At 40.7% G+C, this 27,273-nt stretch overlaps 1 protein-coding gene across 27 annotated transcripts in view; it reads right to left on the minus strand.

Annotated features, from left to right (window-relative positions):
• Window positions 1-6,734: 6,734 nt before the first annotated feature.
• celf2 (cugbp, Elav-like family member 2) overlaps window positions 6,735-27,273 on the minus strand; it is a 1,121,102-nt gene continuing 1,100,563 nt past the window's right edge. For 20 of the 27 annotated variants that reach the window (XM_063072708.1, XM_063072701.1, XM_063072709.1 and 17 more), the window contains 5 exons: window positions 25,246-25,362; window positions 21,534-21,731; window positions 9,704-9,847; window positions 8,365-8,535; window positions 6,735-7,063 (listed from right to left, as the gene is read on the minus strand). In XM_063072708.1, the coding sequence (XP_062928778.1) occupies window positions 8,408-8,535; window positions 9,704-9,847; window positions 21,534-21,731; window positions 25,246-25,362 (587 nt within the window). In that variant the 3' untranslated portion in view covers window positions 6,735-7,063; window positions 8,365-8,407. The remainder of the gene's footprint in view (window positions 7,064-8,364; window positions 8,536-9,703; window positions 9,848-21,533; window positions 21,732-25,245; window positions 25,363-27,273) is intronic. The other 7 variants (XM_063072700.1, XM_063072718.1, XM_063072694.1 and 4 more) reach the window with 3 other exon arrangements.

The raw sequence follows: 27,273 nt of genomic DNA on the forward strand, positions 1-27,273 counted from the left end.
AGTTCCTGAGAGCCTGAGCACGATGCCATTGGGCGTTTTGTCAACTGGCACTTTGCTCCCGGTAGGGTCACCCCTGGTGGTAAGGTCAAGGCGGGGGGGGGGGGGGGGTTCCAGGCAAGGAGCGGTCCAGCCAAGACTTCCAAAGTGGAGCTGGCAGAGGTGATGACATATCACAATGGCCGTGGTCATCCTGCACTCCATCTCACTGGACTTTGACCCCAATATGTCAGGGACAGGTGGTGGGGGCCCAGTCAGCAACCACCTCATGCTAAACAAAGCGATGTACAGCCATTCTCCATTAAGGGTTATGGGTATCCCAGATTAGCCTCCATAGCCACCTGAGGAGCCACCCATAGACAACCCCTTTGGAGAACATCATACTCGACTCGTGCGATCGCACTACTACTCTGCAGTATTGTTTTATGTTCTAATATCTTCAAGCAGAGGTTGGCAGACATTTGAACATGTCAGAAGTAGCCAGGTTGAAAACAATATCACAAAATTAGGTATATAGATATGCAGAGGGTATTTTTTTTAAAAAATACGTCAGCTGTCCATTTCCCTCCATAGAAGCTGCCTGACCCACTGAGTTCCTCCAGCACCTTACACGTCACTCCACATTCCAGAATCTGCAGTCCCTCATGTCCCAGCAAGGTAGTTCTGTCCGATAGAACACAGTAGAATGTAGTCATGAAAACTAGAACTTTTGATCTGCTACTTTTCGGGCTTAACTTCTGGGCGATGTAAAATGAGATTAGCTTTATTTGCTGCGTGTAGATTGAAACATATGGTGAAATGCATCATTTGTGTCAATGATCAACACAGTCTGAGGGTGTACTGACAGCAGCCCACAAATGTGCCACCGTGCTTTTGGCATCAATGTAGCATGGCCATGAAAATGCACAGGCTCTGGAATTTCTAAAAACAACAAGCCCCTCAATTTAATCCATGTGGTCAAAATATACAAAAATGATCGCCATCTTACTTTGGAACGACTGAAAAACTGCCACCAAATGGGTAATTTATCAAGATCACATTCAGGAAAAGATTGCCATTTGATGTCACTAGCATGCTTTGTTCATGATTGGCCATGTCACAAAACAAACATGACATCTGAAGAAATAAAACATCAGTAAACTAACATTTCACAACATATTAACAATGGTGGTCATCTTTCAGTTAAGAATGTTTGCCATCAGATTACTGAATTGTCTGTGGCCTATGAACACAATCTTGTTATTCATATTTGCGTTATTTTGTTATTTTGTAACTTACAGCAATTTTTATGCCTTATACTGTTTTATAGCTGCAAATCAACAAATTTTGTGACATGTATTGACTCTGGGAAACCTGGTTCCGATTAAATCAATACAGCAATTATATTTCCATCTGGTAATACACTTCTCTGAACCGATTCTACAACTACAGACTCACTTTCAAGGACTATTTACAGCTCGTGTTCTCACTATTGCTTTTTTATTTGCAAAATTTGTCTCCTTTTGTACATTGGTCGTTTGTCAGTCTTTTTGCTTGTGTAGTTTTTTTCATAAATTCTATTGTATTTCTTTATTTCCCTGTAAATGCCTGCAAGAAAATGAATCTAAAGGTAGTATATGGTAACATATACAGCAAGTACTTTGATATATTTTACTTTGACTTTAAATTCATTTTCACTCAGTGTCAAGGACCATTCTCCTTTCCTCATGGTCTAATTGGTTCACCATTGATCTTTCTGTACCATTAATTTTTGTATATTCTAATTTATCAGATCTATTTTGGTATGCCACGATTAAATTTATCCATACCCCTCTCACCCAGACTCTCTAAAACAGGAAAATAATCCTTGAAAAGAATAAGCACAAGAAATCCAGAGTAACACACAATGCTGGAAGAACTCAGCAGGTCAGGCAGCATCGATTGAAAGGAATAAACACTGATCCTGATTATTCTTTTCCTAAGTGCAGTCTGACCTACTGAATTCCTCCAGCATTTTGCGTGTGTTCTTGGGAAGAAGTTGTGGGATGCTGTAGAAATCATATAACATTACACTATAGTTGGATTGTATTTAGCTAATGCCAACTGATCTTAACTTGCTTCTAGTCACACTCGCGTTCCAGTTACTGCAGCCATACTAAACACAATCTCCCCTCTAGTTGCCTGACTAGTTCATATAATCAGTCTCATTCCATCTTGCCTCAGTCACCCACCCAGCTCGATACAAAACTAGCATTGCTGCGCACACTGCACCAGTTTTCCACATAGCCAACCCCTATCCCGACTCTCACCAGGCCAGTCACAGGATTAAGAACCTTTTCAGAAGCCACTTAATTTTGCTGCCCACTGCAGTCAACACTAGTGAATACCTGAACACTGGGTAGCCGATTGGGAAGACCAGTTCTTCAGCTGGGAAGCGAGATATAAATCTATACAATGGGATGGAAAGAACCAGATTGGAATTGTGATTATAACTGCAGTTCCAAATTTTTTAAAAAAGTGGGTGACAATTATTTTATTCAATAAAATGACTACTGCATCCACATTATTATTTTATCATTTAGAGATACAGCATAGTAGCAGGCTCATCTGGCTCAATAAACCTGTGTTCCCCAATTACACCCGTATGACCAATTAATCTACTAACTTTTCCTGTCAACAGTAACTGCCCCTAACAGGTGGGTAGAACTTAGCACAGGTTGAGATACTTGCTTTGCGCTCACAGCTGTGGTTCATATCTCCCACCATGAACCCTGCTCTGCACGCGGTTTTGCGAGTCACTTCAGCTCCTGGGCTGGGCGAGGTACTGTCTCCCATTCTAGAGAGGAAAGAAAGAGCTGAAACATGATTTGGTTGATAACACATGACAGCAGTGGAAACGAAAGCTGTTTGGAGAGCCCAGCACCCAATTGTTGTGCCACTCCAGTCCACAGAAATGGGGGGGAAATTGGGTGCTCCAGGAAGGGGAGAAGGTAATGGTCTCAAGGTAGATTTGGGCAAAATCATCTTTCCACAGTCAGTGACAGCAATACTCTGTAAGGTGGTAAGGAACTAAGAAATGGAGTAAACAATAATCAGAAATTAATTGCCTGAAGAGTCACAGAGGACTTTTCCAAAGGATATTTTTCTATTATTGGTCCTGAAAGAATGGCAGTTGGCAGGAGGGGAGAGAGAGGAACCGGTAATGAAGGTAATCTAGATTCAAATTCACTTATTTATCGCTTACAGTGAAAAGCATCAATTGCATTTAACAACCAATACAACCTAACCACGTGCTTGTGAGCAGCCACACATTCCAGCGCCAACTACATCGCATGCCCACAATGTTCGGGAGGATAGCAGCAGCAAAACAAGCCCCTTTCCTCCCTCCTATCCACCCATCCACCCACTCACACATACAGACAGTCTCTCGAACAGACCACCTCTGGGCCTCCATGGGCCACACAGACATTCGGGCAACGGGTCACAGTTATGTAAATCACACCAACACTGCTCAAATGAAACATCTAGATACATGCATGGGATTGAAATTAATCCTTGATCATTTTGTTAAAATTGCATATACAGTGGCTCTACTGTTATGAATTTTTTTGTTCTAGTAATTGCAATAATTTTAGAAACTAATTGTGGAGAGGCATCTCTGAATTATGCTCAGTGCATGCAAGCAAGGTTGTGATTCCCACAGATTGTCGCTCTCGTTCCCCTCCCGGTTTAATTCTCATCATACACAGTTGACAAGATTAGAGGCATTGCTGGGAACTTCTTGACTAAGAACAGCTAACTTAATAGAGTAAAAAAACACAACATGAAATTTGTGTTCAGAATAATTCAGTATCATCCCAGTTTGTACAGTTAAAGCTACCCCTCATGTTTTGATGCCAATTCTATTCCAAAATGGTCTGAATAAAAAAAGGTTCATTTTATTCATCAGACTTTGATTTGGCTTTACGTTCAATGTATCCAGAATAATCAGCAACAATAACATCCATATCATAGCATTCTAAGAGCTGCCAATTTGTTTGGTTATTTATTAGTTCTCCTGTGTGTCTAATATTCACATGCAGTGACCCTAGCATTGTAGCTTATTGCAGATTTTTTTGCTACTGGTTCAGCAAAAAAAGCATTGGAAAACTGTATAAATCGCTGTATTTATCCAAAAAAAAATTAAAACAATTAAATACCGAACCAAAAGAGGAATGAAGAACAGAAGTAGCTGGTAAGATTGGCAGTGTCTTGTCTACACAACAAAGAGAATAAACAAAAAAGAAACAACGTGGAACAGTGAGGTTTGCAAGAACGCCAAACAACAGTGAACGTCACCAACAGTACACAAAGAGAGACGAGTATTAGGAAAAATGGTTTAATATTTGAGACAGAAGCAAAACTGCATCACACAATAACATACGTTACAAAAATAAGTCCGACTGTTCCACAGTTATGTTCACAATGAAGACAGAGAATCAGCAAAAAACTTGGATTTCAACAGCAAAAAGCAAACCCCTAATATTTTTTAAACTAATACAGTTATCCGACTGTATGTGGTTGAATACTGCTAGTCCTAATACCTTATGTAACTGCACAATACATAATTGAAGAGAAACTTACCCATTTTGTTTGACAAAAATTCTTGACATTTAAGCATATGCAAAGAAATGAGGAAAGCAAGCCAAAGTTTTTTTTTGATTTTTTTTTTGTAAATTCTTAAAATGAAATAGTCACCAGTTTCTCTGCACCAACCAGAAATCAGACTCAAAATCAATCATAACTGGGCCCACACAGAGAAGGCGCAGAAATATCCACTTTTTAATTTCCAGTATAAAAATTCCACTGGTACAAAATGCATAATTACAATCAAGTTGTAGAAATATGAAAGCCCACTATATATTTTTTGAGTGTGTGTGTGTGTGTGTGTGTGTGTGTGTGTGTGTGTGTGTGTGTGTGTGGCGTTTTGACTTTTTTCGCAAAAAAAAACTTCCAACACATACAGGGTCAAATGCACCAAAAAGAATTACAACACTCACATGGGCTTGCAGTTCCCCCACTCATTTTGCATTAACTTTGGCTTTTCTCAAACAAATACCTAAAACTATATATTGTTTTTTTTCCTTTAAGTCTTAATCCTAAATGATAATAGTCTACAAACACCAGATCTCACATCACAGGAGCACAAACACTTGTCTTGTGTGACATTTTCCAAAAAACGCAATGAAGCTACAACTTTTTTTTTTACTTTTTTTTACTTGATTAAAAAAAACCGAATACAATGTATCAGGTGGGAAGGTGGTGAAGGTGATAGTGTGGGGAAATGAAGTCAGGAAAGAGCAGGCCGAAAATCAGTCCCCAAGGCAATGGAAGCCGAACTGATCTGATTGGCTCCCAGCCCTTATTGCAGAGAAATATTGGCCCGTTAACAGTTAACATTTTATTACATATCAAGTGCATGCACATAGGAATGACGAATGAGTTTGCAGTGGTTAGAAAGTCATACTCAGCAGCTATAGCTACTTAATGATTATTATTTTTTTATTAATTTCAAACCAGTTCTGAACATTCTTGCCTTGGGGTGTTATTATATATATTTTTTGTGTGTGTGTTTTTTAAAATATTTTATTTTTTAAAATTTTACAACTATAAGGAAAAAAAGCTTTATGAGGTTTGCTTTCACAACATCGCAATGAATGTCAAGGTTGGGGAATATGGGCACTTTTACCAAGAGAAATAACAAACAGTGAACCATCTCAGGCAACAAGACCACAGCTTTAACAATTTAACAAACTTTTTTTCTCTCTGGTTTTAATCTTTTTTTTTGTACTTTAATTTTTTTCAAACATGAGAGAATTATTACAAAACACTTAAGTAACAAAATACCCCATGTTATCAAATTACTTCTCACAAATAACACAATTAAGCGCGAGGCAGGAAGTACCTTTAATTTTTTTGTTGGAATTTGGCACTGTTAAAATTGCTGTTTTCTTCTTTTCGAAAAGAAAAAAAGCCAATCTCACATTTTGCTGAACAAAGTACGTCAAACTGTTAACCCCACAGTGAAAAAAAAATCAGACGTCAAAAACATTTTACACGCAAAGCACACAATTTTTTTGTCCTGGAATTGTAGTTTTTTTTTCCATTTCACCTGACGAGTTAAGATTTTTTTTTGGCCATCCGGAAAAAAAAATCTTTTGCGAGTCAGCCAAAAAAAATTCCGATGCGTTATAACCTTAAAAATCGCGATGACACCAAAACTTAACCCACACAGTTACCAACGTGACGAAGTTAACACTTACTTGTTTTCTTCTCCCAATACACTTAAACAGTATAAAATATAGGTTATTTAATGTGCATTTACCACAGATTGTCTAGGTGTGAATCAGTTCAGCAAAAGGTGACACAAATAGGTAGTCTTTCCCCAAACATGGGTCATCTTTTTTTTTTAATTATCTTAAACTAGTCTACAAAAAAAGTGGTTTTTTTCATTTCTATATATATTGATGAGAAAGTGAGCCACTTAAATGGCCCTTATCAAAACTTTACACTGCCTGAAAAATGTAAAAACTATTACAGAGCTCTTGATAATATCTCCGACCAGTTTCTTCAGCTGATCAGAAGTAGTCTGCTTCATTGAGAAACCAACATTCTGTTCCCTGGCCACATATTGCTATCGCTATTCCAAGTGACCAGACAGAATGCCAATCCCTGTATAATACTTTCAAGTTTGTTTCATGAAAAAAAAAGAAACATTTTCGCCACAGGTTTTTTTATTTCCTTCTCTCTCTCTTATATATTTTTGTCTTGCTTTACTTTCTTAAAATATTTTTTTTCTTTTTCAGTCTCAACACGAATGCAGCTAGGCTTTTCACATTGAACTCTTTAGAATTCAAAACTATATGAGGTCACATGCAAAAAATCTCAAAGTCAAACTAGGTCAAAGGGGTCAAGTAGGAGGACCAAGTGTGATGTGAGGTCAGAAAGACATCAGAAACAATGACGGGACGATGAGCTTTTTTTTTGAATTTTTTTGGCGCCACAGGGACATGTTAGGCAAACGATGAACTAACGAGCATGAAGATGTCTAGGGGAAAAAAACAAGGAAGAGTCAAAAGTTACACAGAGTCTACGCAGCAGGAACAAAATCATTCTCATGGTTGTAGAAATAATGCAAATCTCAGTCATTAGATTCTATGAGCCATTCACATAAATTTGCATTTTTTTTAAATAACTGTAAAATAAAAGCAACGGCAACAGATAAAAAAAACCCAAAAAATCCATCTGTACTTTAAAAGAGTTAAAAGAGATGGATTGGTTTTGGGACAGGAGTATAGATTTTTTTTAATTAAACAAATATGTAAACGAAGAATAAAAGTCACAAGGTTTAAAATAAAAGACTTGAACTTGACTAATGGAAGCTACAAGTAATGAGATACCACACACTTAAAAAGATACAAATAAACGAGAGAAGCGTGATTGTTGCAGGATGTGTTTTGTGTATGTTTAACTGCAAGGATAAACTGTTTCTTACTTAGCACATCAGAGACTACTTCACGAGGCAAGCTCTAACTATTATAGAGGATGAACTATCTCAGGTATCCAATAAATTAACTATAGATAATTAATAAATAACTTCCATCTTTCTGAGGCAGTAAAAATTTGTATAAAAATAGAGCTGCTTTTTTTACAAATAAAATGTACAGGCCTGTGGCTTTCCTTCTTAATCATTTTTGATTCAACCATCGGCAAATGTTATCATTTAAATCTTCTCTTCCATTTTATCCCTTGCCCCCTCCCGAAAAAAAGAGCCCCGTGTGGCAGTGGAAACAGATCTCAAAGGCGTTTGTTTCACTAAAAGACCAATGTGATCTGATCACACAAAGCTTAATATCTAACTTGTGATCGTGTCCTATCAGAATAGTTCTCATTGGAGTGAGAATTTCCCCCCCCAAAAAAATAAAAGAAAATGTTAGTACTTCTCTTGGTATCAATTTCAGGCTAGGCCACCATATCATTAACCCGTAAACTGCTGGTGCCTTTCTAATCTACATTAACTGGGTCCCTTAAGCTAATAAAGCGTCTGATGCCCGATAATCACTTGGGCCTGTTTGGCACCAGTGGCTGCTGAGTTAAATTGCACATTTCGGTTATATTTTTTTCAAAATCCTCTTAAGACATCTTTTTTTTTGCAAAATTCATTTTTTTAAACGGAACAAAGCAAAATATTAAATACTGTAAATACAATAAGATTTAAGATACTGAACGTAACGGGAATGGGAGGAAAAACAGGTGGGGAAAGGAGAATGGAAGTGTAATGTTAAAACTGTCTCTTGATGAATGTTGGCAATGATCCTCCTCAGCCACGGGCTGGTTCATGGGACTTACCCTAACAAAGCTAAAGTAACAGCATTAACCTCCCACACTAGACTCAGTAGGGCTTGCTGTCGTTCTTGGATCGCTTCAGCTGAACTTTTAAACGCTTCATTCCAATCTGAAAACCATTCATGGCTTGGATGGCAGCCTGTGCAGAGACTGGGTTGTCATAACTTACGAAACCTGTGGGGGGGGGGGGGCGGGATGTAAAGTTAGGAGAAATGGAGAGGAAAGTCATGAGACAATCTTACTATACATCCAAAATGAAGACATTCATAGGTGAACAGGCATTAACGCATCTTGATGGTGTTAATGTGCAAATGCAAACTTTTTAATTTTTATATATTAATTATTCTTATTAATTGTGTATTTGCAGTTTGCCTTCTTTTGAACATTGGTTGTCTGTCTTTGTGGTGTAGTTTTCAATGACTCTATTATATTTTTTTGTATCTACTGCAAATGGCGAATATGGCATATGGTGACATATATGTACTTTGATAGTAAATTTACCTTAAACTTTGGTTATTGAATCAGAGAACACAGAATCAGGCTTGCTGCCCATTAATCACCTGTCCCTACGAGCTCTGTTTACCAGCACTTGTTCTGTACCCTACCATGCCTTGGAGATTCAAGTGCTCATCCAGATATCTCTTAAACGTTGCGGAGAATCTGCCTCACACTCGGACAAGTGCATTCCTGATTTAACTGCTCGCTGAGTGAAAGCATTGAGCGTGAAAATACTGGACTGCACCGTAATAATAACTGTAATAAAAACTGTACATTAAAATGCCTTCACTGCTGCCTGTCTTTTGACTCCCCACCCACAGTGGCACAGTTGGTACCTCACAGTGCACGAGACCCAGGTTCATTCTGCACCTCAAATGCTATCTGTGAGGGTTTTTACATTTTCCCTGTGACTGTGTGAGCTTCCCCTGCTTTGCTCAACGTGTGGGCTGCTGGGATAAATAGCCACCGTAAATTGCACCTATGTGTATGAGAGTTGAGAGAAAGTGAAGAGAATGAAGAGGGGAATTGATGTGAGATTTGTGTAAATTTATAGATTTAAGATCTGCAGTCAAGACTAGCTTTATTTGTCACATGTGCATCAAAACATACAGTGAAATGTGTTGTTGGAGTTTATGACCAACACAGTCCGAGGTGTGCTGTGGCAGTTCACAAGTCTCTCCATGCTTCTGGCATTCCCACAACTCACTAACCCTAACCCAAACATCTTTGGAATGTGGAAGGAAACTGGAGCACCCGGAGAAAATCCATGTGGTCACGGGGAGAACGTACAAACTTTTGAATTAGGCATCAGTACATATTTTTAACTACATTCACATATGCTTACCAAAGCACTTGCTAAGATTGGTCTGTTTGTCAATGAAGACTTTAGCAGACACAACATTTCCAAATGGCATAAACATCTGCAGGATGTCCTGATCTCCAAACTCTTGGGGAAGATGGTAAATAAACAGATTTGCACCTTCTGGACCTGGGGAAGAAAATCAACAAAACTGAAGTCAGATAAATTTACTGAAAAAAGATTCTATGTACATTTAAATCGCATCTGTTTTAGTTCTGAAGTTGAAGGCATCAACTTCTTTAAAGGTAGTAAGGTCCTAACATTTACCTAAGCAACAACGATAAAGGCCCCATGCTTAGGATCAATGGGTTACCCTCTGCCTTCACCTTTGTAATACCGGATATCACTAATGGGAATGTCTTGCAATTTCTCTACATTGTAATGTTGAATATGATAGGCATAAGAGGCTGTTGGTGGATATCTGTGTTTGATCTCGGAAATTATTTTCCTGAAGGATGATGATACTTCATTATCCCCAGAAGATAGAAAATTCACTCTTGAACATTTAAGAACTAAGCTTTTGTGCTTTGCTTCAGTAAAAATGAAATCTGACGCAAGATGTGGACATTGCTAGCAGGGCCTCTATTTATTGCCTGTTGAACTAAACTTCTTATTAGGCCATTTCAAAGGATTGTTAGGGCAAACTACATCACTGTGGGTATGGAACAATGTTCAGACCAGACTATCTAACAAGAGTAAATTTCTTTCCCTGAATGATACTAGTGAATCAGATAGATTTTTAAAGTTTTGTGTGTTTACAAGCATTTTAATTCCAGATTATTTTAATTACTTGAACAGATTATCTCTCAGTTGTCATGGTAGGATTTGAATTGATATCTTTAGTTCAATATTTATGGATCCACATCTTGTGATGTAACTGAAAGACCATCGTAGTCTAGAACAGTGTGTCACAGAGTTCCTCATATCAGATCTGGGATCATAGAGATGAGAGTTCTCACATGATCTATTCTCCCTAATGGCACCAATTATGTAGAAACAATACCTCTTAAGGAGATATTATTGTTGAGTTATAAACTCTCCAGTCCATAGGCTGGTATGGTGTAGGGGTGGGCTTGTTACTATTTACATTAAAAAGAAACATTCTTTCATGTGCTGGGAGCATCAGTGTCAGATAATAATTCATGTCGGTGAATTATTATATTAATTAAGTGATAAATCTGGCTGACCTAAGTATACAAGGCAATAATATCTCCCACACACTGATTAAAGCGCTTCAGCATTTAACCTGAACATACAATCCATTTATTTCTAAGACACTTGGGGTCAATAAAGTGTGTGCTGCATGAGATTAAAATGTTTATTAACGGAATAATGAAACCTGCTTAGTTTTAAAGAGAGAATAAAAAAAAATTAGGAAATAACTTTAAAAACCCATTAAAACCAAACTAAATTGACATCGTACAATGTGATTAATATCATTAAATACCAATCATAACTCATTATCAAAAGTTATCCCTAAATTGGCACTGCCTTCAGCAGTGATCTACTGTCAATAATGTCACTAATTTAACATTACTTATTTTATCACTTATTGACAAACTAATAATATCAAACTCATCAACAACACTCTCCATCTGTAGTTTATTCTTTGTTGCTCATATTTTCTGAGATGGTGGTATGCTAGGTTAACACCAGGGAAAAAAGAAGAGATGCCTTTGATTTCAGTGACATTGAGACACACAACCACCACCCAGGCACCCTTGTCTTTCTCTTTCAAAGAAACATACTTTCCCTGGCTTGAGCAGCAATATACTCTCGTGCTTATAAACAAACATATCAAATATAAAGTTGTCAATAGGTCTTGTATGAGCAAACTTTGTCAAAACCAGGAAAAAGAACATTAATGAGGGAACATCTCATACAAAATAGACTTCAGGATCCCTAGGTTGGGCTAGCTCTCTACAGTATGGCTCTGGTGTCACCTTGAAACTATTCTGGGGTACACAGAACTTAGAACAATACAGACCCTTGACCCAAAATGTCATGTCAACCCTTTAACCTACACCAAGATCAATCTAAGATCAACCTTTTCCTCCTACAAAGCCCTTAAATTTTTTGATCATCCATGTGCCTATCTAAGAGTGTCTTAATTGTCCCTAATATAGCTTCCTCTACCACCACCATTCACCCACCACTCTCTGTGAAAAAACTTATTTTCACTAAAAAACTGAAAATGTACATAAACACAAGATTCTGCAGATGCTGGAATTCCACTCAACCGATGAATAATCTCAACTAGAATGTCTACTTTTCATTGATGCTGCCAGACCTGAATTCCTCCAGCATTTTGTGTGTGTTACTTCGAAGGAAACTACATGACGGGATATGGCCATCAAAGAATCAAAACGACTATCTCATCAGATAATTATTCTGTTCTCCTTTTCCAAGAACCAATCCCATCTTCATTGACTGTATGGATTCAATACAAGGAGTATTGATCATTCCCAGAAGATGCAGGAAGACAGTCAGTAAGTCAGGCAGCATCTCTGGAGAGAGACCCACAGTTAACCTTATAGGTCAAAGACCCTTCCCCTTAACCTTCACTTCGACCAGAGCACTCCACCATGTACCTATCCAAATTTCTCCTAAATATTGAAATCGACCCTGCATCCACCATTTGCACTGGTAGCTCATTCCACACTCTCTCCACTCTTTGAGTGAATAATTTCCCCATCGCGTTCCCCTTAAACATTTCACCTTTCACCCTTAATTCATGACCTCTAGTTGTAGTCTCACCCAAACTCAGTTGAAAAAGCCTGCTTGCATTTATCCTATCTATACCCTTCATAATTTTGTATACCTCTATCAAATCTCCCCTCAATCTTCTATGTTCTAGAGAATAAAGTCCTAATCTATTCAACCTTTCCCTGTAATTCAGGTTCTCAAGTCCTGGCAACATCCTTGTAAATTTTCTCTGCCCTCTTTCATCTTGACTGTAGGTAGGTGACCAAAGTTACACAGAGTACTCCAAGTTAGGTCTTATACAATTTCAACATAACATCCCAATTCTTGTACTCAGTACACTGATTTATGAAGGCCAATATGCCAACAGCTTACTTTATGACCCTACTTACCTATGTCAACATTTTCAAGGAATTACGGACCTGTATTCCCAGATCCCTCTGTCCTAATGCACTCCTTAGTTCATCGTGTAAGACCTACCCTGGTTGTCACCCTCCCAAAGTGGAACACCTCACACTTGTCTGCATTAAATAACATCTGCCATTTTTCAGCCCATCTTTCTAGCTGGTCCAGATCCCGCTGCAAGCTTTGCTAGTTTTTCTCACTGTCCACTACACCCAATCTTGGTGTAATCTGCAAATTTGCTGATCTGGTTTACCACTTCACTGATATAGATGACAAACAACAATGGACCCAGCACTGATTCATGCTGCACAGCTCTAGTCACAGGCCTCCAGTCAGACAGCCAACCATCTACAATCACTCTCTGGCTTCTTGTTCAAAGCCAACGTCTAATCCAATTTACTACCTCATCTTGAATGCCAAGCGACTGAACATTCTTGACCAACCTCCCATGTAGGCCATTGTCGAAAGCCTTGCTAAAGTCCATGTAGACAACATCCAATTCCAATGGCTTGCCTTCATCAATTTTCACAGTAACTTCCTCAAAGAACTTGATACAATTAGTTCGACATGACTTACCACACACAAAGCCATGCTGACTATCCCTGTCCTGACGAAAGGTCTCGGCCTGAAACGTCGACTGTACCTCTTCCTAGAGATGCTGCCTGGCCTGCTGCGTTCACCAACAACTTTGATCTGTGTTGCCTGACTATCCCTAATCAGTTCCTGTCGATCTTATGTATCTGGTCCCTTAGAATACATTCCAATAACTTTCCCGCTACTGATGTCAGGCTCACTGACCTACGATTTCCTGTCCTATTCTTAGAGCCTTTCTTAAACAACAGAACAACATTAGCTATCCTCCAATCCTCCGGTGCCTCACCCTTGACTAAGGAGGGGCTTTTAATATCTCTATAGTGTCCCTGCAATTTCTGCACTAACCTCCCACAGGGTCCAAGGGAACACCTTGTCAGGCCCTGGGGATTTAGCCCACCCTAATTTGCCTCAAGCCAGCAAACACCTGCTCCTCTGTTTTCTGTATGGGATCTATGACCTTGCTGCTGCATTGCCTCATATCCAAAGTCTGTGTCTTTCTCCCAAGTAAACACAGATGCAAAAAAATCTCTTTAAGATCTCCTCCATCATTTTCGGCACTGCACATAGACTACCACTCTGATTTTTCAGAGGACCAGTTTTGTCCCTTGTTGTCCTTTTAATATATCTATAGAAGCCCTTGGGATTCCCCTTCACCTATCCTCTGATGATTCTTCCAACTATAGCTCTGGGAAGCGCTGAGAACTTCTGAAGCAGAGTCACACCATTAGCTTGAGCTCTCCTGTGTTATTACCCTCAAGTGCTCCCTCTCCACCCATTTAAGGAGCTAATCATTCAGAGATGCTGTATTGTGTGCGTTTGCTGAATTAAGTCCTGCTCTCCAACACCATTATAGATCCCACTCCAATACAGTAAAAACATTGTGAATCCAGTTTTCTCGGGATTTTGGTGGAGCTGGATTAACAGATGTTCTGGACCACTGGATGTCACTGCCTATCTAACACACTTTTCATTCGCCTTTTCTCAGATGTTACATGATAGAATATTAGTTCCTTTTGCCCCAGTGAACCTGGAAGAGAGCATGGGGAACAGAAGCAGATGAGTTTCAAGAGTGCGGAAATGGAATTTAGTGATCTTCAAGGGCAAGCTGGAACTTGGGCTCCCGTGTGTGAAAGAGACTGTGGGAATTATCCTCCAATAGGGCAGATGCCAAATGATTGAAATTTCCTGATGGAGGATTTTTTTTCAGAGCTATAGTGTAATCCTTGCTCCTCAATCTTACCTTAGTCACCTTCCCAATCCTCCCTGGATTCTCCGTTCACTGGTTTACCATTTTCATCTCAAGTTCCTCCAACATTATTACCCCACATCCTCTCCTGTTCCAAAATTCCCCTTCATTACCCAAAATCTGCACATTCTTTCCCACAAGCTATTGCTGCTTTCAGCTTTGTGAATGCTGTGAGATATCTTTCTCTATGAGAGAAGAAAGCAGAAATGTATGCAGACACTAACTGCTACTAAGAATTGTGTTCCTTAGTAATTTGATACCAATAGCTTTATGTACTAATTTACTACCAAAAACCTTCGTTATCAGCTTAACATCAATAACATTCATTATTAATTTAATACACATACTCTTCAGTAACACCACTTTAATTGGCAATTTAACACTCACATTGTTTGCAATTAATCACCAATTGTACTCATTTATATTGCTCGTTAGCAATTTAACTTGTTTGCAATCTATTACCAATATAATGTTCATTACAAATATTTTTCAAATGCTGATTTAACATCAATAGACAAGTACCTCAACATTGACAGCAATGAGAAGTAACTGGGGAGGTTTAGAGTGGAAATATATTGTATTTGCACTCGTTACAATTTTGTGCACAGAGGCAATATATATAGTAAAATGTTTCACACTCGTGAAGAAAGAAAATATACACAGTGGCCACTTTATTAGGTATCCTTGTACACTTGCTCATTAATGTAAATATTTAATCAGCCAATCATGTAGCAGCAACTCAATGCATAAAAGCATGAAGACATGGTCAAAAGATTCAGTTGTTGTTCAGACCAAACATCAGAAGGGGGAAAAATGTGATCTAAGTGACTCTGATCGTGGAATGATTGTTGGTGCCAGATAGGGTGGTTTGAGTATCTCAGAAACTGGTGACCTCCTGGGATTTTCACGCACAACAGTCTCTAGAGTTTACAGAGAATGGTCCGAAAAACAAAAAAAGAAATCCAGTGAATGACAGTTCTGTGGGCGAAAATGAGAGTTCAGAGGAGAATGCCCAAACTGGTTCAAGCTGACAGAAAGGCAACAGTAACTTAAGTAACCACACGTTCTAACAGTGATGAGCAGAGAGCACACAACACCTTGAACGTTGAAGTGGATGGGCAGAAGACCATGAATATATACATTCTGTGGCCACTTTATTAGGTACAGGAGACACAGTGGCCACTGAGGGTAAATCCATATGACATAGGAGCAGAATGAGGCTATTTGGCCCATTGCATCTGCTCAGCTGTTCATTATAACTGATTTATTATCCCTCTCAATCCCATTCTCCTGCCATCTTCATGTAACCTTTGACCCCCCCCAATTAAACAAGAACCTATCAACCTCCACCTTAAATATACCGAATGACTTGGCCTGCACAGCCATCTGTGGCAATGAATTCCACAGATTCACCACCCTCTGGCTGAAGACCATTCTCCTTATTTCCGTTTTAAATGGACGTCTCTCTGTTCTGAGCCTGTGCCCTTTGGTCCTAGACTTCCCACTCTATCCTCTCCAAATCCACTCTATCTAAGTCTTTTAATATTGAATAGATTTCAATCAGACCCCCCCCCCATTCTTCTAAACTCCAGTATCGGCCCAGAACCATCATACGTTAACCCTTTCATTCCTGGGATCATTCTCATGACTCTCCTCTGGACTCTCTCCAATGCCAGAACATCCCTTCTTAGATAAGGGGCCCAAAATTCTCACAATACTCCATGTGCAGTCTGGTCAATGCCTTATAAACCCTCAGCATTAGATCCTTGATTTTGTATTCTAGTTCTCTTGAAATAAATACTAACATTGCATTTGCTCTCCTTACCACCAATTCAACCTGCAGAAGGTCTCTCAAGTCCCTTTGCAGTCTGATTTTAGAATCGTCTACCCATTTAGAAAATACTCCATGCCTTTTATTCCTTCTTCCAAAGTGTATGTCCGTGCACTTCTCTATACCATATTCTATCTGCCACTTCTTTACCGATTCGCGTAATCTGTTTAAGTCCTTAGGCACCTTCACTACCTCTCTTCATATCATCTGCAAACTTAGCTACAAAGGCATCAATTCCTTCATCCAAATCATTGACATATAATATAAAAAGTAGTGACCTGAATACCGACCACTGTGGCACACCACTAGTCACCACAGCCAGCCAGAAAGGGCCCCTTTTATTCCCACTCTTTGCCTCCTGCCAGTCAGCCAATCTTCTATCCATGCTAGTACCTTACGTGCAGCACCTTGTCAAAGGCCTTCTGAGAATCTAAATAAACCGCATCCATTGACTCTCCTCTGTCTATCCTGCCTGCTATTTCCTTAAAGAATTGCAACAGATTTGCCAGGTAAGATTTCCCTTGAAGGAAACCATGCTGACTTTGGCCTATTTTGTCATGTGCCTTCACACACCCTGAAACCTCATCCTTAATAATAGACTCCAACATCCTTCCAAGCACAGAAGGCAAACTGGCCTATAATTTCCTTTCTTCCCCATCGCTCGCTTTTTATAGAGTGGAGAGTTATTTGCAATTTTTCCAAACCTCCGGAACCATTCCATAATCTAGGGAGTCATGAAAGATCATTACTAATGCTTCCACAATCTCTTCTGCTACCTCTCTTTCATAACCTTGGGGTGTAGTCCATCTGGTCCAGATGACTTATCTACCTTCAGACTTTTCAGCTTCCCATCACCTCCTCCTTAGTAAAAAGAAAGAAACATACTTCTGCCATCTGACACTTTGCAGTTCTGGCATTCTGCTAGTGTCTTCCACAGTGAGGACTGATGCAAAATACTTATTAAGTTCATCTGGCATTTCCTTGTCTCAATTGCTATCTCTCCAGCATCATTTTCCAGCCGTCCGATTATCAACTTTGGTCTCTCTTTTACTCCTTATATATCTGAAAAAACTTTTTGTATCCTCCTTTACATTATTGGCTTCCCTTATTATTATTGGTATATGCCTCTCTTCATTTCTCTCCCCTTTGAATGAGATCATTTAGGAAACTGATGACTCAATTAACCTGCTGCAGCCTCTTTTTCCTCCCAAATGTTGAACTGTTTGAACTGTGGCTCCAGATTATTACTGACTCATTTTGCTTTAAATAGCAGAAGATTTTTCCGTTAGTTTGGCAGCTTTCATTTCAGTATCTCTTTTAAATTTGCAGACTATCTCAGGTACTTTGTGAACCCATTATCAAACAGACTTTGACACGAGACCAGAGAAAATGGTATCAGAATATGCGACCAAAAGCTTAGGAGCAAAATGAGGACTGATAAAACTAGATAGGTAGAAGATGGACTTCTGGAGGTTGTGGCTCTTTTGGTGGAGCCACTAAAATTTGTGCAGGGTTAGACTATTTAGTGCAAATTATTTTGCTGGGTTTTAGGCATGAAGGAGATTGGAGATACTGGGGGGTATGGACCATAAAGAGAAACACAAGAGACTGCATAGAACATAGAGCATTACAACACAGTACAGACCCTACAGCCCTCGATGTTGTGATGACCTTTTAACCTACTCTAAGATCAAGCTAACCCATCCCTCGAACATAGCACTCAATTTTTCTTTCGTCTACGTGCCTACCTGAGAGGTTTTCAAACATCCCACTGTATCTGCCTCTAACACCACCCTGGCAAGCACTTTTCATGCACCCACCACTCTCGGTGTTGAAAAAACTACCTCTGACATCCCCCGAAACATTCCTCCAATCACCTTAAATTATACTCTCATATTAGCCATTTCTGCCCTGGGAGCAAGTCGCTGGCTGTCCACTTTATCAGTGCCTCTACTCATCTTATTCAGTACATCTCTATCAAGTCATCTCTCATCCAGTTCTGTCTGAAGGCATACCACTGTTCATAGAGACACAAACATTTGTGCATGGCCAGAATGGCCAGACTGTTGAGTGCAACTATTCTGGAGGGTTCTTGACCCAGAGGAGATTAGAGCGATTGGGAGGGGCATGGACCATTCAGGGAAACACATGAGACTGCAGAACCTGGAAGATAAAGCAAAGGAAAAACAAAATGCTGTAGGAATACAGTACACCAGAACAAGTGGCATCGTTTCAGCTCTTGATCAAAAATGTCAACTGTTCATTTTCCTCCACAGATGCTGCCTGGCCCACTGAGTTCCTCCAGCACCTTGTTTTTTTTTTGGACTATACAGAGACGTAGAAACAAATCCATTTGAGATTATAAAGAAAATCTCTACCAGCAACAATGAATTATTTAGAGAGGTTGGGATTGTCAGCATTCAATCCATTGCTTACTGAACTGAACACTTTAATGGTTTCATCAATACTAACATCATGAATATCGTTGATCTTAAAGTGTTGCTGACAGTAATGATGCTTTGGAGCAATACCTCCTCATAGAATATTACAGCAGAGGAAGAAGCCTATCCGATGCATCACAGCATGGTGTTGCAACTGCTCTGCTCAAACCCACAAGAAATTGCACAGAGATGTGGACATGGCTCATTCTAGTACAGAAAGCAGCCTCCCCTACATTTACCTTGTCTAAAGCAGGCAACATAATCAAAGATCCTTCCAGCCATGGTCATTCTTTCTTCTTCCCCCTTCCATTGGGCAGCAGATAGGAAAGCTTGAGAACGTGTGCCACCAGGCTTGAGGACAGCCTCTATCCTGCTGTTAGAAGTCTCTCATTCTGGCCCTTGTACTGCACTTTCCCTGTAATTCCAACACTATGTTCTGCATCTTGTTGCTCTCCTTTTGTTCTACCTTGATGTACTTGATGAACAATCTATCTAGAAGGTGGCATGCAAACAAAAGCTTTTCACTGCTAAACTAATTACATATCTTACTGAACACAACCAGTCCCATTTTTTAAACTTTCCACCTCGTCCTGCAACTCCTCCTCATCCAGTCTAACTAATGAGGCATATGACATCTTTCAAGCATTCAGCTCTTGAACCAACCTCCAGCCCTAATCCCTACCACAACAGAGGAACCCTATTACCACTCTGCACTACAAAGGACTTTGTCGTTTTTGTTGTGCTATTTCCTGTAAAAATTGTGTTATAGAGGCATAGATAGAGCAATGATTTGCAACTTTGAAAGAGAGTACATGGGAGACTTACCAGGATGCTGTCTGGATTAGAGAGCATGAAAGGTTGAGTGAGTTAGGGCTTTTCCCATTGGAGCGAAGCAGGAAGAAACGCAACTTAATATAGGTGTATAAGATGATGAGAGGCATTGATCGTGTGGAAAGCCAGAAGGTTTTTCTCAGGACTGAAATGGCTAACAGGAGGGGGCACAGTTTTAAGGTGCTTGGAAGTAGGTACAAGGGTGATGTCAGAGGCAAGATTTTTCACACAGAGAGTGGTGGGTGTGTGGAATGCACTGCCAGCGACAGTGGTAGAGACGGATACAACTGGGTCTTTTAAGAGACTTAGATAGGTACATGGAGCTTAGAAAAATAAAGGGCTATGCGGTAGGGTAATTCTAGGCAGCTTCTAGTGTAGGTAGGGTTGCCAACTGTCTTGTATTTGCCGGATCATCCCGTATATTGGGCTAAATTGGTTTGTCCCATACGGGACCGCCCTTGTCCCGTATTTCCCCCGCTAGGGTAGAGCATTCTTATGAAACCGTTTGTAAGCCGAAATGGCGTAAAGTGAAGAAGCAATTACCATTAATTTATTTGGGAAAAATTTTTGAGCGTTCTCAGACCCAAAAAATAATCTACCAGATCATACCAAATAACATATAAAACCTAAAATAACACTAACATATAGTAAAAGCAGGAATCATATGATAAATACACAGCCTATATAAAGTAGAAATAATACACATGCAGTGTAGTTTCACTTAACAGAATTGGGAAGATTAAGCCAAAACCGATTTGTAGAAAAAAATTGGCACATACACACATGCGCACACAAGTGCCCGCGCAAGGCTTCATGGTCATGGTAGTCTTTATCAGGGTAAACACAAGTGTCCTGTATTTGACTGCTACTTTTGTCCCTTATTTGGGAGTGAGAAAGTTGGCAACCCTAAGCGTAGGTTATATGGCTGGCACAATATTGTGGGCCGAAGGGCCTGTAATGTGCTGTTAGATTTCTATGGGTCTATGATTAGAAAGCATGTCTTATGAGGAAAGGCTTAGTTAGGGCTTTTCTCATTGGAGTGACGGAAGAAGAGAGGTGACTTAACATGGGTGTACAAGATAAAATGAGGCATAGAGAGAGTGGACAGCCAGTGCCTTTTTCCCCAGCACAGAAATGATCAATACCAGAGGACATCCTTTTAAGGTGAGCGGAGGCAAATGTCAGAGCTATACGTCTTTTACGTAGTGAGCAGTGGGTGCCTGGAATGAACTGCCAGGGGTAGTGGTAGATGCTGATGTATTGGTGACACTTAAAGTCTCATGGACGAAAGAAATTTGGAAGGTTATGGGCTGTGTAGGGGGAGTTATGAAGTAGGTTAAAAGGATGGCACAACTTTGTGGGCTGAAGGGCCTACACTGTTCTACGTTCAATGTTTCTACAAGGCTGTGATTTTATATATTTATTTACCTAGCGATACAGCAGGGTAACAGGCCCTTCTGGCCCAGGTAAGTCCGTGCCACCCAATTACGCCCACTAACCTACTAACCCGGACATATTTGGAATGTGGGTGAAAATCGCAGCACCTAGAGGAAACACATGCGTTTATGGGGAGAAGGTACAAACTCCTTACAGACAGTGACCGGAACTGAACCTGGGTCGCTGGCGCTGAAAACAAGATTTTTTTTTGTCACACGTGCTTGCGCCTGAGAGAAGAAACCGAACATGGACTGGGACTTGGCTGCACTTGGAAAAGGCAGGCGACCTGGTCAACCAAGAGACAAGGGTCAGAGGACAGGCACTTACCCTCCTTCTGGCTGCCCGCGGCACCCTGCTGCTGCAGCAGGCTCTGGCTGTACAGGGTGGGCAGTGCAGCTGCTGCGTACTGCTGGATTCCTGAGTAGGCCTGGGTCAGGGCGTCCATTGTGCCAGCCGAACCATTTGTCAAGCCCGTCGCTCCGAGTCCACCATTAAGCGCCGCCATACCTGAGAGCATTTGAGCAACTTTACATCAAACCAACAATAAAGAAAAAAAATTGCATTCACTCAATAGTTCCTCACAGAAAGGGCCACCTTTTCACATTCCCAGTGCTTCACCTTCCACTGTTTCACTCTTGGTCATGCAACATGCTTGGAAACACGCATGCAACTGACTTGGGATTGCCAATGGACTTGAGTGGCTGAGAGAGATGGATGATGTTAACAACAAGCTCAGCACCAACTGCATTCCAGAAATATTCACCCACACTCGACGGAAGCAAGTTAAGAGAGAGACTGAGCGTGGTCAGCAATGTGTGGAATATGCTTGTGGGAAATTTATTGTGAAGGGGGATCTTGGGAACTCAGTTTTGAACAGGGATGAGCTATTTTCTACTAAGGTAACATTCCCTGCAGTTTAGAGCTCAGGGCTGTATCAGCTGACAATCAAGAGTTATTTTGATGACTTCCTGGATCTAATCTCTGATCACCTTGTACTACAAACAAATTGGGATTTCTTAAGAAGGAATGACATCACATCAAGTGGATGTCCTATGTTCAAGAAGAGGTGAGAAAATCCCCATAAAGAGATAAGAGGAGACCTGAACACTCAATGAAAGCCTTGTTAAAAGAAAACTGAGGCTCAGTGACTTTGGGGGATATTTTTTGACAAAGTAGCGGAGAAGCTGAAAAGGGAAATGGCATGCAGGTGGTACACGTGGACTTCCAAAAGGCCATGTAGATTGAAGCCCAAGAAAGATTAAGGTCAATCTGGGAAAGTGAGAAGTGATACACGTGGGAAGGTCAAATTTGAAGGCAGAGTACAAGTTAACGGCTGGATTCTTAGCAGTGTGGAAAAACAGCAGATCTTGGGGTCCGCATCCAGAGGTCCCTTAAGGTTGTTGCAAAAATTGACAGGGCGGTTAGGAAGGTGTATGGTGTGTTGGCCTTCGTTTGTCACGGATTGAGTTCAAGAACTGCAAGGCAATGTTAGAACACAGAGCAGTCCAGCACAGGAACATACCCTTCAGCCCACAATGTTGTGTCAAACCCATTAAATTAGTAATCAAATGGCCAACTAATCTCTTCTGCCAACACAATGTCCATGTCATTCCATTTTCCTCACATTCATGTGCCTATTTAAACACTTTATGTTGTAGCTCTATCAAACTCTGGTTGGACCACACTTGCCATATTGTGTTCAGTTCTGGTTGCTTCACTACAGGGAGGATGTGGAAGCTTTAGAAAAGGTATAGAGGAGATTTACCAGTACGCTGCCTGGATTAGAGAGCATGACTTATGAGACAAGGTTGAGTAAGCTAGAGCTTTTCTCTTTGGAGCAAAGACAGATGAAAGGTAACTTGATATAGATGTTTAAGACAATAGGAGGGAAAGAGTCAGTGCTTTTTTCCCAGGACAGAAATGGCTAATACAAGAGCGAATGATTTTATGTTATTTGGAGAAAAGCATAGGGGGATCTCAGAGGTAGTTTTTTTTTTAAAAACACAGAATGGTGGTGGCGGCAGATACATTAGGGATATTTACGACACTCTTTGATAGGCATGTGGATGAAAGAAAAATGGAAGGCTATGTGGGAGGGAAGGGACACATTGATCTTGGAGTAGGTTAAAAGGTCAGCACAACATTGTGGGCTGAAGGGCCTGTACTGTGCTGTATTGTTCTATATTCTGTGAACTAAAGGGGGCGGGGGGTTCAGCAGTATGGAGAGGCAATTAGCAAAGCAACAGGAAACAGAATGTATTTGTGAAAGGCTGCCTTTTGGAGTAGCGGGGAAGTGGTAATCCCCAGAGTTGATACTGGAACCACTGCTTCTAATATACATTAATGACACAGGCACACACGTGAAGTCCAACATTTCTGCAGATGGCACAGAACTTGGGAGGTGTGGTGCACTGCAATAAGGATAATAGACTTCCAGCAGACAGGTGCAGGTTGGGAGACTGCAAATGAAACTTAAATGTGAGAAATGGTTTTGAGTTATATTTTGCTAGGAAGAACCAAATATAAGCTGTGGGGAAGGATTCAAAATGAGGTAACTATAACTTCGTAGAGTTGGGGGCACCGTGGCTGGCTCACAATTCCAGGTTCGATCCTGAGCTTGGCGCTGCCTGCTTCGAGTTTGCACATTCTCCCTTTGACCGAGTGGGTCTACCCCGGGTGCTCTGGTTTCCTCCCACACTTCAAAGATGCGTGGAAATTCACTGCCACAGATGACTGCGGAAGCCCAGTCAGTGGGTATATTTAAAGTGGAGGTTGATAAATTCTTGATTAGTAAGGACGTCAAAGGATACAGGGAGAAGGCGCATGAATGGGGTCGAAAGGGATAACAAATCAGCCACGGGAGTGGCGGAGCTGACACAATGGGCTGAACGGCCTAACTCTGCTCCCATGTCTTATGGTCTTATGGATTAGTAGGTAAACTGAGCACTGTAAAGTGCCCACAGTGTTGACATGGAGTGTTGTGGGGGATATTGAAGGGGATTTTGGAATAGGCACAATAGACCAAATAACCTTCTCCTCTCCAGTATCAGGGAATATGGAAATAGTTCGTTAATTGTGGCAGGGCAGATAAGAATGGGGTTGAAAAAGTATCTGGGATGCTGGGCTCTTTTAAGATGGGGCATTAATTACAAAGGAAAGGCAGTCACAATGAATCTTTATGAAAACCTAATTCAGTCTGGTTCTGTGTGAAACACTTCAGCATAGGTTCTGGAGAAGGCACAGAAAGGACTGACCAAGATGATTCTGGGGATGAGAGTTTTTGGAAAGATTGAATCGGGTGTCTTGGAAATTTCTCCTTGGAAATCGGCTTGAACCTGACAGAAATTTAACATTATGAACAGTAGAGGCAAAATAGATGGGAGAGAAACCTTCTGTTGGCAGAGGGATTGTAAACTAAAGTAAGTAAAATGTAGGTGACTGGCAAAGAAAGGAAAAATGACCTGATAAAACAGTTATTTTCATATGTTGACTGGCACCCTTTCCAGCGAAGCTGTGGAGGCAGATTCCACTGTGTCATTCAAAAAGGAGCTTGGTTTCACAGGACCCAGAGGGTGGGGAGAGGGTCTGGCTAGTTTGTTCTTATGTGGTGGCAGTCTGGTCCTCATGGACCAAATTCCCAAATAATTCCATGACAACAGATGGCTCTTTATCATCTTTCAAAGTGAGTTCACCATGATGTTGCCGTGCTTCAGTGATGAGAGAATGGACAGGTTAACTCTGTTCTCCCTGGAGATCAGAAGGTTAGAAGGGGTATGATTCAGGTCTATAAAACTGTAGAAGCTAAAAGTAGATAAAATTAGAGGTAGGAGATTTACCGCCAAAGTTAAGAGATTTGGAGAAGGTCTGCCAGAGAGTGAGAAATGCTTGGAAACATTGATGTGAATTTCTGAAATGGGTCTTTCTGAACAGTAGATGGCAGTGTGCACCACATTAAACCACAGACTGGTCACCGTTCTTCAGCCCGTCCTCCCACCCCTCCCCTCATAAACCAGTCACCCCCACCCCATGTGTACTGTACCTGCCAGTGCATTAATGTTATTTAACCCAACCGTGGCTCCTGCCAGACCCTGGAGGGTTCCCAGGGAGGTCAAGGAATTCATGGCAGCGCCTGTGCCAGAGTTATTTGTTCCTGCTACTGGAGATGTGGAAGATGCACAATGAAAAGAAGAAAAGAAACCATTACCACTGTACCTGGAGAGGAAAGGCTCATAAACAACCAGAACAAAAAGCCTGCTTGACACCTGCCCACCACACTCCCCCCCTCCCGCCCCCAACCTGGAGGCCCTCTGCAAGCAATTCACTAGGGTGGTTGGAGATACCGCAGAGAGGGCTGAGTGAGACATCAGTGGGCTACGAGAAGACGGCCGAATGAACTGATATGCCAAACAGTGGGGCCAATGAGAAAGGCACAAGGAGACAAGCATGGAAAGGTACAAGCAAGGGGCATGGGGGTAACAAGAGATCCTGCAGATCCTGGAAATTCAGAGGAACACACACACAATGGTGGAGGAACTCAGCAGGCCAGGCTGCTTCTCTGGAGGGGAATAAACAGTCAGTGTTTTGAGCTGAGGCCCTTCATCAGGACTACCTATTGTAGACTACATGATGTCTTGACTAAAGGGTCTCGGCCCGAAGTGTCAACTGTTTATTCCTCTCCATAGATTCTGCCTGAACTGCTGAGTTCCTCCAGCATTTTATTTGTTTTGTAGGAGGATAAAACGACTTGGTAAGGATACATGGGGTAGAACTTTATTACTATTATTTACTTACTTTTGTATTATTTGCACAATTTGTCTTATTTTACATTTTGGATGCTTGCCAGTCTTTGTTATCTATAGCTTTTCATAAATTCTATAGTATTCCAGAACCAGAGGCCACAGTTTAAGAATAAGGGGTAGACCATTTAGAATGGAGTTGAGGAAAAACTTCTTCACACAGAGGATTGTGGATCTGTGGAATGCTCTGCCTCAGAAGGCAGTGGAGGCCAATTCTCTGGATTCTTTCAAGAAAGAGTTGGATAGAGCTCTTAAAGATAGCGGAGTCAAGGGATATGGGGAGAAGGCAGGAACTGCATACTGATTGTGGATGATCAGCCATGATCACAGTGAATGGCGGTGCTGGCTTGAAGGGCCGAATGGTCTACTCCTGCACCTATTGTCTATTTCTTTATTTTCCTTTAAGTGTCTGCAAGAAAATCGATCTCAACATGATATACTGTGACATATATGGTCTTCGATAATAAGTTTGATAATAATAACTTTGAACTGATGATCCCCAAACTCTCTTGCAGCTTTCAGAACTATAGCTCTCCAAACAATACCAGTTTGCCCCTAAGATGGAGGAGCAGAGTTTCCTGGTTTGTGATTTCACTTAGACACAAAGCAGGTCACAAGTGAAATCTGTCCTCCTCTTGCCCCCTTCTTCCTGCACTTACTTTTTCCTCTAAAGCAAGAACATTTCAGTGTAAGCTTTTTCTTTGCAACAGCAACGGATTTCATTTACCTAGCTGCCGTAAAACAACCACCGCAATTCTACATGAAAATTAGTTTTAAAAAATAAACTGGGGCTCCCATATCCAGTAGACAAGCTGGGTCAAAGAGGTTGATATTTAAAGTTTCTTGGAGGGGAGAGATGGACAGGTTCAAAGAGGCAACTCCACAGCTTAAGGACCTTGGCAAGTAGAACAGGTAGCCAATGATAGAACAAAATAATTTGATAAGTTAATTCATAAACAGCAGGACTATTACTTATTCACCATTAGTATTTTAGTCTAGTTAGTTGAGTCGGATTCGCTTCCCCTCCATCTCTCCCTATTCCTCAGCTTCTAATACTACCCCTTCAATATAAAAAATTATAAAAACTTTGTCAAGTCAAAATATATCAGTCGATCTCCTTTGGTGCTGCAATTCTTCCTGTAGTGGGAGGAGGGTATTACAGTAAAACAAGTTTATATAGGCAGTTTCCATTATAAATGTGTCAAAAAAAAACAGGCAAGAACTGGTGAGGATGTAAATATATTTACATAGCAAGTCAAGTTTTGGTCTTC

This window comes from Mobula hypostoma, chromosome 20 (genome assembly GCF_963921235.1).
Source record: "Mobula hypostoma chromosome 20, sMobHyp1.1, whole genome shotgun sequence".
NCBI classification, from domain to species: domain Eukaryota; kingdom Metazoa; phylum Chordata; class Chondrichthyes; order Myliobatiformes; family Myliobatidae; genus Mobula; species Mobula hypostoma.